Source organism: Manihot esculenta, chromosome 3 (assembly GCF_001659605.2).
Source record: "Manihot esculenta cultivar AM560-2 chromosome 3, M.esculenta_v8, whole genome shotgun sequence".
NCBI lineage: Eukaryota > Viridiplantae > Streptophyta > Magnoliopsida > Malpighiales > Euphorbiaceae > Manihot > Manihot esculenta.
The window spans coordinates 21,148,152-21,161,605 of record NC_035163.2 but is presented as its reverse complement, the minus strand read 5'-3'; the positions used below and the strand labels follow the sequence as shown (position 1 = coordinate 21,161,605).

The 13,454-nt window shown below is 29.0% G+C and overlaps 2 protein-coding genes across 3 annotated transcripts; both read left to right on the top strand.

The window, feature by feature from the left end:
* The first annotated feature begins 1,361 nt into the window (after positions 1-1,361).
* LOC110611257 (probable sodium/metabolite cotransporter BASS1, chloroplastic) lies at positions 1,362-5,662 on the top strand. Of its 2 annotated transcripts, none has more exons than XM_043954830.1 (7): positions 1,362-1,997; positions 2,667-2,760; positions 2,856-2,889; positions 2,987-3,041; positions 3,782-3,865; positions 3,943-4,277; positions 4,457-5,142. In XM_043954830.1, exons 1-7 carry the CDS (start codon positions 1,485-1,487, stop codon positions 4,458-4,460), a joined length of 1,119 nt encoding a protein of 372 aa, XP_043810765.1. In that variant the 5' UTR covers positions 1,362-1,484; the 3' UTR covers positions 4,461-5,142. The 2 variants fall into 2 exon arrangements, with proteins under 2 accessions (XP_043810765.1, XP_021607150.1); XM_021751458.2 differs by lacking the exon at positions 4,457-5,142 and adding an exon at positions 5,279-5,662 and having other exon boundaries at positions 1,373-1,997; positions 3,943-4,230.
* Positions 5,663-8,537: 2,875 nt separating this feature from the next.
* On the top strand, positions 8,538-10,060 carry LOC110611258 (bromodomain-containing protein 1). Its single transcript, XM_021751459.2, has 2 exons — positions 8,538-9,694; positions 9,776-10,060. Exons 1-2 carry the CDS (start codon positions 8,648-8,650, stop codon positions 9,827-9,829), a joined length of 1,101 nt encoding a protein of 366 aa, XP_021607151.1. The 5' UTR covers positions 8,538-8,647; the 3' UTR covers positions 9,830-10,060.
* Positions 10,061-13,454: the final 3,394 nt, after the last annotated feature.

Below are 13,454 nucleotides of genomic sequence, written 5' to 3'. Positions count from 1 at the left end.
CCTTAAATCAAAATCTTATGAGTCAATTTGTCAAGGTTTATTTAAATAAAATATTTCAATTATAAATTCACATAATTCCTTAAGTTATTACAATTATATATTTTATTATTTAGTTTTATTAGAATTCAAGTCATTTTTTTAGTAAAATAATTTATTTATATGTGAATAATTTTAATTAATTGAAATAAAATAACGATTTTAATTTATTGAAATAAAATAATATTAATTTAATTTAATTTGTTCTAATGAAATTTCAAAGAAAAAAATAATTTTAATTGATGGAAATACATAATTAATTAAGCATAAACTAAATTATAAATTTATTATCATAATGAACAATTAAGTTTTATTAATTAAAAAATAATATATAAAATTAAAACAATTCATTTAAAAAAACTTTAACATTTTATATCATTTTATATTTTAATTCGTAACTTTAAATTTTTTATGAATAACTCGATATTTACATTTAGAATAATTTTGTCTAATTTTTAAAATTTAAAATACTTATAATATATACCACATATAATATTTTATTATTTTTAAATAAAAATTAATTTATATATAAAAATAATATTAATTTATATTTAATTATAATTAATTTAATATATTTAATTCTAAAAATAATAGTAATTTAATAGTCAAATATGCAATTTGCAATTTCAACTAGATAGATTTTATTTTATAATAATAATTATTATTTAATCTGTTTAGTGTATATAAAATAATATAATATTTGATATATACTGTTATTTTAAATTTAATAACATATTTTTTAAAAAATATTTATAATTATTAATATAAAATAAAATCTATTATTATTAAAGACTTGTATTATATATTTGACAATTTTTCAAAAGAATATTTATAAATATTAATGTTACTTGTACATTTTATTAAAAATTAAAATCTATAATTTTTGCATATTTATTTTTATGAATTTATAAAAATAACATATATATTTTTGTAAAATCATTATTTATGAAAAAATATTAAATTAATAAAAATAATGACATATTCAAGAAATATAAAGAATTAACACTCTTAAAATAGAAAAATAATAACTTATTTTTGTAAATAATATAATAATATTATTTTTTAATAATAATATTATTAATTCATTATAATTTTATTATATTAATTTGTAAAAAAATATATTTATATATTTCAAAAATCAATTTTTATTAACTATCTTTTTCATAAAATAATTACTTTATATAAATTTATAATATAAAATATTATTTTTCAAAAAAAATTTACTTAGGTATCGTAATAAAGTACGATTAAAAATCAAGTAATACTAATAAAAAATTCCCATTATATTTACTGTTCATTATAGTTACAGTGTACTCAATTTTGAATTTCCTACTAAAAAAATCATAACTTTAGGGACCAAGTTGTAATTTACCCTTGACACTTTATAGTGACGAATTGGTAGCGTGCAAGTACAATGAACAAAGTTTAGGCGGACTGAAGAAGGAAAGATGTTGTCAACGCTTTCGTCCCCTCGCACTGGAATCAATAATTTAAGCTTCTCACCGAACACTGTTCTCTCTTCTAGCTATGTGCCTAGCAAACAACTCCATTGTTGCCCTTGTGCTAAATCTTTCTGTAAACTTCAAGTTCAGTCACATCCACCTAATCAATCCAAATGGATCCCATCGCTTAGCCCAGTTAGCAGACTCAAAAGACCAACCTTTTCTATTCGTTGTGGCATTTCATCAGACAACTTTAAAGCCAGTAATGGGAAGAGTTTTAGGGAGTGGATTGAAGTGGTTGGCGAGGCAATATCTACAGCATTTCCTATATGGGTGTCGTTGGGTTGCCTGTTGGCTCTCGTAAAGCCCAGTTCTTTCAATTGGGTCACCCCAAAATGGACCATTTTTGGGATTTCTCTTACCATGCTTGGCATGGGTATGACACTTACCTTCGATGATCTTAGGGTCGCTTTCGCTATGCCTAAAGAGCTTCTCTCTGGTTTCGTGCTTCAGTACTCGGTTTGTTCTCTTCTTCTGTGTGTGTTTTGTTTGGGTGTGTTGCTTTTAAGTTTTATCCCCAACACAGGACCCTTCTTCTAACTGCATCTCATTTATGCTTTCAGCTTTTTTCTATTACGTTGAAACTGATCTGTTTTGCTTAAATTTTACGCGTAATGTTAATGCTAAGGATCAATCATTATATTGGCAGTTATAACTGGATATTCTTGATGCAGGCTGCCTTTCAGAATCAGAAGGGGATGTTTCTACCCAATGAAATGTGATTTGGGTTTGATCTTGTTGATATAAAGTAGAGTTTCAAGCTTTTAAAACTGTAGCCTGAAGAGTTCTAATATGCTTATTTCTAAAGGCTAAACTCTCAATTTCGAAAATGATCAGCTCATCTTTAATCCATATACTGTTAGGGCATACTTAGTTATGCTCCGTCCAGCCTAAGTAACTTTATCAAAAATTATCACGAGTAATGGTACTTTTAATGTGTTGATATTGTTCCCTTTTATTGAAAGTTAAAGAGTAACATGTGGGAAAATGGTCTGCACTACAGCATCAGTGCTGCAACCAGTTGTGGAAGATATGTTCAATTTCATCTTCTTCTTCATTTTTTTTTTTATCTTTCTCTTCCTTTTTCTTTTTGTCAATGCTAATAGTTGAGTTGGTTGTTGGTTGCAGGTGATGCCAATATCTGGGTTTCTGGTGAGCAAGCTCTTAAATCTGCCATCACATTATGCAGCTGGTCTAATATTGGTTGGTTGCTGCCCTGGTGGTATGTCCATCACTTCTTCTGTTAGCATGTACAAATGGAAATTTTGATTTCTTCCTTGTCTCTCATATAATAGTTCTTAAATTCTTTGATTTCAGGAACAGCAAGCAACATAGTGACTTACATTGCACGGTTTGAGATTCTTAATTTTCTTATTATTTCTTTTCCTTGTGAGCTTTTTTCTTATTTATGCTGCAGCCATAAATTGTGATGGTCTTTTGTCTCCCAGCGGAAATGTGGCACTTTCAGTATTGATGACCGCAGCAAGCACTTTAGCAGCTGTGGTCGGTAACTGGCTTTTGATATCTCTTCCTTTTTGTTATTTTACTTGATAAAAACTTGCTGTGCATTAATCTAAAGGTAATATTAGTAATTACAACACTTGCATGGAATTTTTCTCTAACAAATATGGCATTGACATCATCTCATAAAATTTGTTATTTCCCCTAGATACGGATTGCATCACAAGTCTGTTTACAGTAAAATTAGTGTTCAAGACTGAAGCCGTTGGTTTTCTTTGATTCTTTTCTCGCCCAATTGTTAGTTATTGTTGTGAGCTCAACAAAGGGAGCTCTGACCTTTTGAACTCGTTAAGAGAGAGTTCAGATCTCAATTTAAATGAAATAAATTTGTTTATTTTATTTCTAATTTTCCAGCAATATATATAAGGAATAGTGTTATTATTTAACATAATTCTACTGAAATAGGATAAAGCAATCTAATCCTAAAATAAATTAAATACTAGAGAAGAGTCCATAGCTTTCAACTTAATTTTCTTTGGTGAGTTAAAGATTATTGGGGAATAAGATTTTCAGATGGTGGAATATGTTCTGTTCAGCATTTGTTTTCAGGCATGGTATAATTCAGAAGGAAGGGGTTTTCACTTTTCAGTCTGCCTGTAATTACTAAAGCAATTTCTTGATAAGTTTCTATAAAGTGCATATCCAAACTTCCAGTAGTATGCAGATTATTGATGCCCCTATCAGTTGCTGAAATAAAGTCTCCTCCTACTTTCTATGTGCAGATTATGACCCCATTTCTTACAGCCAAACTGGCTAGACAATATGTTGCAGTAGATGCAGCTGCGCTGCTAGTATCAACCATGCAGGTAGCTTTCCTCCAGTGGTGCTGCTTTGATTTTATTAAAACCTTCTGTTTGGTCATTTCCTCTCTTTCTGAATACAGGTTGTGCTTCTTCCTGTGCTGGCTGGTGCATTTCTAAATCAATATTTCCAGGGCCTGGTTAAATTTGTATCACCGCTGATGCCACCTATTGCTGTGGGAACTGTTGCTGTTCTATGCGGAAATGCAATAGCCCAGAGTGCTTCAGCAATCCTGATGTCTGGTAAACAAGTCGTGCTTGCTGCATCTCTACTTCATGCTTCTGGTTTTTTCTTTGGATATGTGCTTGCAAGATTGCTGGGAGTTGATGTGGCATCATCACGGACCATCTCCATTGAGGTTGGGATGCAGGTAGACTATTATTTTAGTTGGTTTCCTCAGCAATTACTAGACATTATCATTTTAGGTAACATTTTTTTCCCTTTTAAGGGGTTAATGGAAAATATATGTTCGGGGAAGAGTTGAGTGAAAGTTTTATTTCACAGATAAGGGTAAATTTTGCTGAATTGGAAAAGTTAAACTCTAAGTTGTGGATCAAACTAGTGACACAGCTGATGGATGGGACATCCATCAAGTCGTGATTATGGATCATGACTAATCATGATAGCATATTTGGAAGTCAATCAGTCTGGTGCAGAATCTCATGTGTGCGTTGGAGATGCAAGGAATATTGGGACAATGATGTAGGCATAATTATTAGTCATGATGACTAGGTCAAGTTGTGAATCATAATCGTGAACAAGCTGGAAACGTCTCCATGCAAGTCTCTCAAGCTTGGTCACAATTATGATTCATGACTTGGCCAAATGTGACAAATAATCGTGACTACATCATTGTCCCAAATTGATTGCTTCCTTAGATCTATAATGTAGGATTGCCTATATGGTACAACAAGACAATAAGAGATGGACAACTGTATAAATATAGCGTAGTAATGGATAAATGAACGTAAAAATATCATAACTAACTAGCAATTTTTTTTTCTCAAGAAAAGTAACTATTTTTGTATAGTTGTCTATGTCCTATTGGCTTGTTGTGCCATGTATACAATCTTACATGTTACAACCGCTTTACTGTATAATTTTTTTCTCGGCAATTATGAGTTGCAACTTAGTCAAGTTGTGATTCAGCTTGGTGGCTGTCGGACGCATCAGCTCCAACTCTCTAGTTTGACCTCATGACTTGGAGCTGAACTTTTCCAACTTAATAAAATTTATCCTATTGAGGAAATAAAACTGTCCTCAACTATGGAAATTTTATCTCCATGAACCCTTCAAAGAAAAAAGCCCCAAGCTTTGAGGCATTGTTTCGGTGGCCTGCTGTGCATGATTCTGTATCATCCAATATATTTATTGCATCTCATAAAGCTCAGCATTTTAACTTTCCATTTATGTGGTAGAACTCGGTGCTTGGAGTGGTTCTAGCATCTCAGCACTTTGGAAACCCGCTGGCTGCAGTACCATGTGCTGTTTCCAGTGTATGTCACTCAGTCTTCGGTAGTGTCCTAGCTGGAATTTGGAGACAGAGTCTACCAACTCAAAATAAGGATTGACATGACGTCCAGAAATTTTATATGGACAAAAGATTATTTCTTTGCTTCTGTTTTACATCAAATGGGATTTCTAGAATTTTAATACTTGATATGCTCTGGTTTTGCTAATGCGTTATGTTTTACATGGACAATGTTGTGCTGCTGATGCGTGTGAAAAAGGTTATCTCAATGTCACCATCCATACTTGAACTTAGTCACAATAAGATCCATGAATTTTAATTTATACATCAATTTAAATATTTGTAACACAAAAGTACATACTGGTTTTCAAATAAGGTGATAACATGGCTTATGCCAACTTGAAATTAAACCTGCATATGTTTTGTCTCTCTCCTCCATATGGGTTTTTTTTTTTTTTTTTTGAATTGCAAATATGCATTACATGTAGGGGTATAAATGAATCAAATCGTTCGTGAGCTATTCGAGATTTGGTTCAATAAAAATTCGATTGATCTCAACTCGATTTCTAAATGAGTCAAACTTGAGTTTAATTTTTAGGCTTATTTGCTAAACGAGCCAAACTTGAATTTCATAGTACTCGATTCGTTAAAATTCGTGAGTTTGACTCGTTTATGAGTTCATGAGCAGGTTTGCGAATAGACTCATGAACAGTCTCGATAAGTAAACTTAGATTATTATCATAAAAGAAATAAATTCAAACCCTACATATATTTTCATGAGTCAAATCTAAATTTTCTAAAATTCAGATCTATATAATTTAGTTACACTTTTAAACTTGCATATATTTAAATCATTAAAATTTAAAAATTTATTTTTATAAGTTTATGAATTAATTTGCAGATATATTTATTTAACTAAAATTATTTTAGTTTTAAATTTATTAATTTTAAATTAAAACTCATTATACATGTAAATAAATTGAACTATTCGTGAATTATTCGAAATTAAACTCAGATAAAAACTCGACTCGTTTAAACTCGTTTACTAAATGAATCAAACTTGAACTTTTTAATATATAATGAGTAAAGTTCAAATTCAACTCGAATTTAAAAAAATTTTAACGAATCAAGTTTGAATTTTTTAAAATTTGACTTGATTCGTTTACCCCTAACTAAAATGACATTCAATATACATTCGAATTTGAATTTAAAAAAATTTTAACGAATCAAATTTAAGCTTTCTAAAATTCAATTCGATTCGTATACTCCTAGCTAAAATGGCATCCAATATACACAGCTCCTCTATTTGAGAAAGAGGAGAGCAGACCCAATTACAAGCAGAGCAGACCCAATTACAAGCAGACGCTTCCTCAACCTAAGCTTAGCAATATAATCTCTATTTGAGGAGGAGAGCAGACCCACTTCCTCAACCTAAGCTTAGCAATATAATTAGCTGTCTTGTTAGCATTCCTAGGCTCATAATTAAAGCTAAAGCTCCCACCATGGGAGGCCAACTTAACAACGGATTGGACATAAGCCTTGATCTCCCATGGAACATTATCTGCATTTTCAACTTTGATTGCAGAAATCAGAATCAGAATCAACAAAAGCAGGACAACCCATACTCTTTGCTAACTTGACTCCTAGAGAAGCTCTGTCCTCGCCCACAAAGGGGGAAGAACAAAAAATTAATTTAGCAATGCAATAGATTATGTTTCCTTGCAATTCCTCACTACAACAACCATAGCTCCAGAACAATTAATGGAGTCTCAAACTATATCACAATTAAACTTAATGTGCCACGAGAAGAAAGAGTACAAGCAGATGGAGCAGGAGGATGACTTAAAAGAAAGTTAAATCTACAATCATTCACCCTTAAATTAGCAATTAAAATTTTATTTATTTCACCGAAAATATTTTTTATAAAACGTTTGAACAGAAAAATTCATTAATGAAAAATATTCTCTACTTATTTTTAAAGAGAAAATTATTTCTTACATTTTGAGAATTTTAGTAAGATTTTTTTTATATATAAATTTATTAATATATTTTATTTTTAAATTGAAATTAAATAATAAAAATTTAATTACTTTGTTATAAATTTTTTTAGGAAAAACAGAAAATATATTTTAAATAAAAGTTATTTTTTAAAATAAATAAAGTCTTAAATTAAAAGTAAATAGTAAAAAATAAATTATTTTATTCAAATTATTTTCTATAAAATTCTAATCGTTATAAAATTAGGAAGCTAATGTTACAGATTACATAATCATTATAATAATCACGTATTTACAGGTTGTAAGAGGTCAAAATCTTTCCACTCATATAGAGTTTTCCATGTCCACTTTACATCCAAAGATACACATAAGCTTCAGGTTAACCCAATGAATCATTTGATATGGCTAAGCATTAATGAGCTAATTATTTGCTTGTCATTAATGACTCATTTGAAAAGTCTATACAAAATATAATTTTTCTTTTGAGAAATGATAGACCGTAACAGACGTACTATATAAAACTATAAGCGACGAAAATAAAGATTATCTTTTTTTATCTTTTAAAATATCCCTTGCTCACCTGCACTTATAATCTTGACCTCTCAAAAAACATTATCCAATTCCATTATTTTCATTTACTACTTTCGTCACCAAATTCAATTTATTTATTATCTCATAATCGTTTCACCTAAACTATAAATTTAAAAATTAGTAGGGTAAAAGTTAGCAAAAAGAAATGTCAAACTTTATAATAAATCTTTGCATATCCAAAAATTCACATATTCCATAAAAAAACAGAAAATTATGTATGTGTGAGAAAGGAATTATTTAATTTGAGAGCACGCTATTATATGAAAAAATAAAAATAATAATAACATTAAATTAGTTTATTAGAGACAAGGCAACTACTTTAGTTGATAAATAAAAAATATAAAATTTTTAAGCTGATATTTTGGTTGAAACTAGGTTTTCGACTTGGAATTTTTTTAATAATTTTTTCCAAAGGAAAAAAAAACCACACTTTTATCTTAAAATCTAATCCAATAAGCCAATTTGATTTGGTTGAAACTGATTTGAAGTTGGGTCAATTTGATTTTGGTTTTGAATCGTACGGTTCTATTAAAAATTAATAAAAAAACATTATTTTGGTTCCCGCCACACAGAATTGCAAAATGTTAGGTTTTTTCCCGCCGCATCAAATTTCCCAAATTTCAACCTCCTAATTCCTAAAGCCCAAAACCTCCCGCTTCCCTCTCTTCTAATTCGCAAATCAATCCCTAAATCTCTCATTCTCTCTTTCTCTCCCATTAGCACAGATAATGGACTGCAAATTTCAAACCTTACCTCCTCTCAAGAGATTCAGGCTCTTGCAGCAGCTGCAAGAAAACAAAGAAAACAACGACCCCATCTCATTGCAGCTTCCCGCTAAGAAGCGAAAGGAGTCCCGTCATTCGCTTCTTCCTGAACCCACCGGTGTGGTTTCTGCTGCTACTTATTGCTTGCCAGCCAAGAAGCGGGTTTGGGCAATCCAACCCGATTTGGTTTCATCAGGTGAGCCTCTTTCGCCTTTCGATCTCAATGTTAAGTATAAATCCTATTTTGATGAGGAAGTCAAGGCGAATGAGAATGGCGTGAATGTCAAAATGCCACTTGATGTTGCTACTGATCATTCTGTTGAATCTCACCCAAAAGAAAAAGAAGATGAGAAAACCCCACTTATGAATGATAACTCTCAATCTCAATTCATTAAAATGCCCGTTGAAGAAGAAAAAGATGGAAATATAGAACATGAAGAAGAAGAAGAAGAAGAAGAAGATGATGATGATGGAATTTTGTGTGCTATTTGTCAAAGCACAGATGGGGATCCAACGGATCCCATAGTGTTTTGTGATGGGTGTGATCTAATGGTGCACACCACTTGCTATGGCAATCCTTTGATAAAAGGTATACCTGAAGGTGAGTGGTTTTGTACCCAGTGTTTGGCTTCTCAATCTGATAAACAGAATAAGGCTTTCTCTTGTTGTCTATGTCCAACAACTGGTGGAGCAATGAAACCCACCAAAGATGGCTTCTGGGCCCATGTTGTATGTGCACTTTTGGTTCCTGAAGTGTTCTTTGAGGACCCAGATGGCCGTGAGGGAATTAACTGCACAAAGGTTCCTAAAAGGCGATGGAAAGGTAAATGTTATGTGTGCAAGAGCAGAAAAGGATGTGTTATTCAATGCTCTGAGCCTAAGTGTCCTTTGGCATTTCACGTAACTTGTGGGTTGAATGAGGATCTTTGCATTGAGTATAGAGAAGGGAAAAGGAAGGCAGAAACAATTGTTGCTGGATTCTGCAAAAGCCACACTGAATTGTGGAAGAAGGTAAACATCTACGCTGACTTTCTTTATTTGGCTAATTCAATATTTTGGTTGAGGTTAATTCAATATATTTCTTCTTTGCAGCAACAACGAACAGGAAAGTTCAAGATTGTGGCCAGAGAAGAGCACGTGAAGTAGGCTAATAGATCCTGTTCTATGTTATTGATTATTGAAACAAACGCTAACTGGGTGTGGAAATGGGTTAGTCCTTCCCACATGGAAATTACAGATTTTCTTAAACGCCATAGTTTCTTCAGATTTTAGTGTTGTAGTCTTGTGCTTTGGATTAGTATAAGAGATTTTAGCGTATTGTAGGATTGTGTCAATGCTTGTAATGCTCAAGTTAATCTCACATGCATTACTAACAATCTGTGATAGCCTTATGCCTCTGAATTTTACTGTGTTAAATTAATTGGGATAAAACATTAATCACAATCTATGAAAAATGGATCCTATTATAGCTAGCTTTGCTGGTTAAGTTGATATGTGTAGTGGTAGGTTCAAGATTTTCGTGGTTTATTGTAATGGAATTTATTCATTTTTTTTTTCTTTCCCCTGTAATCTAATATTGCCGTCCCAACTGAGCTATTTGAAGCAATTAAATTTGATTGGTTGACGTCCATCCATTTTCTGATTTAACTGAAAAGTGTGGGAATGGATAATTAGAATTAGCCCATTTACAAGATTCTAGAACTGCAGCAATAAATAAATAATAATGACATAATACCAAATGCAGGCTGTTGAAAGGTACATTTTTGGGTGCTTTAGATGGTTTTCTTGCACTGTCAAACATTGTGTTTGACGGCTGGCCATTGACCAAATATGTTAGTGGCTGTAGCGCTGATGTGCTTGACAAATTAATTGTAGTATTTATTTGTAATATGCATCTTTATGCAGGCATGCACAGTTTTGTTTTCTTTCCAGATGTTAAAAAGTCAGCGTTTGCTCATTTCCTCCAATTGTTTAGAGTTCAAATCTCTATGTGATAATATTGTTTATTGCAGATACAAAGTCTGGTTCTTACTTCTCATGCTTGACAATTAGCATATATTGTGTGGATTTTTTGAATTGTTTAGGTCAATCGTTTTCCTTCTAGTGAATCCATTAGTTAATGGACAATATTACAAAATTGGTTGATCTGATTTTCATGCTAATGAAGCAACTGCTGTAATTGCATTACCAGAAATTTGTAGAAAATAAAATTTGCTTGGGAGAACATCTGAAATGCAAACAGATGCTGTCAAAAACAACAAAGTAAACTACCCTGTAATAGTATCTTGATCTTTTTGGAGCTGTCAAGTAGCTATAATGTTAGTAACGATCATCAAGATATTGTTAATGCTGCAGACTGTTCAGAAGGATGGAACTAAAGGGGTGGTTTTTTTTGGATCTTTCTTGATGTGTCTAAGGAGAATGATATTTTTCTGTTTTTCATTATATATTAATATACGAAGAAATTAAAAGTAAAATCTGAATATATTTTCCCCCTACTTTTACTTTTTGTTTTTAATATTCCCCTTTTATCACTTGATGATTACTTGGAGTAATTATTTTGTTTAATCAAGTATATTGCTAGAGCAGCAGCGGCCTCTGCTGATCTAACTTCAGTAAGTATTGTTGATATAGGACTTGCTTGGGATTGCTGTTAGAGCTGCTATTAAGAACTTGGTGATTGATTTAAACAATAGTTCAAACAGTAATATTAAATAAATTTAAAAACTTGGTGACTGAATTACAGTGAACTTCTAGAACTGTGATTTTTTTATTTTTATTTCATTTCTAGAATTGTTCTGTTTCGTTTACAGAGGGTTTTGCTTTGTTTAATTTTTATTTTATTTTATTTACTTTTAATCAAAGGAGGAAAATTGAACTTCTGAAAGTAATGCATTACCTATGTACTGAGCTTGCGGATGTAGAAAATATCATTAGCTAAGCTGTACGGTTTATACACTTTTTAATTTTTTTTCACTTTTATAAAATTTATAATTTATAATTTTTTAAAGAAAAATAGATGCTAAATATTAATTATGTAAAGGATTCTACTGAATTTGACTGTTTGTAATCTCTTGGTATAAATTATTTTTAAAAAAATTCAATTAAATTATTATACAACTATATATAATTCTATTTTCTTAAAAATTAAGTTCTATAGATAAATTTAAAAAAAATATAAATTTATTTATTTTAAAGAGATATATAATTTAATAGAAAAGAAAATCATAGATATGTCAGATTGACATTTTCATTTTTCCTTGATGGTAAAGAGGAAAGATCTTGACCTTTAACATTGGTGTTATAAAAGTAAAAGCAGTCGTCATCATCATCTCATCATTCATCAGCATCATGAAAAGGAGCTGCATCCACTTCCACCTACTATTTTTGGGTGATGAAGCAACACTCCAAAGAACTTTTAGGATTGTCTTATTTTTTATTAGAAAATAAAAAAAAATAAAATTCTAGATTTTTGTCTGTCAATTTTTCAAATACTAGTCTAAATTTTAATTAAGATTTGAAAACAGTTTAAAATTATTTTTATTGTTTTTCTTTATTATAAAAGCATTAGTTTTTAAGTGTTTTCTAAATAAAAAATACTTAAAATTATACTTTGCATAAATATATTAAAATAAATCTAAAAAATATCAAAATTTTATTTTCATTTTTTATAATTTTAGTAAAAAAATTTAATAATAATAAAAAATTTATATTTAATTTTATTGTAAATACACTTTATATTTTTTATCAATTAAAATTTACCCTTTTAAAAAGTACATCAATTATATTTATTATTATTTGTGACATTAAAAAATTAATACCGTATTACCACATCAGATAATAAAATTTAAAATTAATCGCAAATAAAAATTATAATTTATTTTTTTACAATTTAACTATATATTTTTATTTTTTATCAATTAAACTTTGTCCATTTAATATCTATTAAATACATTCTATGATATAGTTGAAAATTTATAAAATTATTAAGTTTTTTTTACTATTAAATATTTTTAAAATTTTTTTTATATTATTATATATATTTTTTACTTTTTATTAATAATTTTATAATAATAATAATTTATCTTCATCTTATTTTAACTAAAATTATTATCAATTAATTTTTTCTTCAATATTTTTAAAAATTATTATTTATATTATTATTTATTAATAATTTTATAATAATAATTTATTTTAATTTTATTTTAACTAAAATTATTATCAATTAATTTTTGTTAAATATGTATAATATGCTTACTATTTAACATTACTTTTAAAATTATTATTAAAAAATTAATTTTATTAAATACATTAAATATAAAGCATTAAAAATTAATTTAAAATAATATTTAATATGATTCAATTTAAAAATATTAAAAATAATAAAATAATTTTTTAAAATACATTAAATTATTCTTTTAATTTTCGAATATAATACTAATTTTTACTTTTTTTTAAATTATAATAATATTTAGAATAGATTTTAAAAAAATTAATAATATATAAATTAAATATTTATTATCTAATCTTACTTAGTTTAATAGCTTAAAAAATATATAATTCGTTTGAAATTATAAATTTAATTTTTATTTTTATTTTTTTAAAAAAATTATTAATAAAATAAATAATTATAAAAAAATTTATATTTTTAATTTTATTATAATTTTACCCTAAAATTTTAAATTATTATTAAATTTATTTTGAGAGTTGGTGATGTAAGGAATAACACGATAAATCCGTTAATCTTTAACGGCATTATATTTAAAAATAA

Excerpts from the sequence above, each read along its gene's own strand:
- LOC110611257 (XM_021751458.2), top strand. The coding sequence starts at position 1,485 with ATGTTGTCAACGCTTTCGTCCCCTCGCACTGGAATCAATAATTTAAGC. Across the intron at positions 1,998-2,666 it reads GTTTCGTGCTTCAGTACTCG|GTGATGCCAATATCTGGGTT; the intron begins GTTTGTTCTCTT and ends TGTTGGTTGCAG. Across the intron at positions 3,866-3,942 it reads TGCTAGTATCAACCATGCAG|GTTGTGCTTCTTCCTGTGCT; the intron begins GTAGCTTTCCTC and ends TTCTGAATACAG.
- LOC110611258 (XM_021751459.2), top strand. The coding sequence starts at position 8,648 with ATGGACTGCAAATTTCAAACCTTACCTCCTCTCAAGAGATTCAGGCTC. Across the intron at positions 9,695-9,775 it reads ACACTGAATTGTGGAAGAAG|CAACAACGAACAGGAAAGTT; the intron begins GTAAACATCTAC and ends TCTTCTTTGCAG.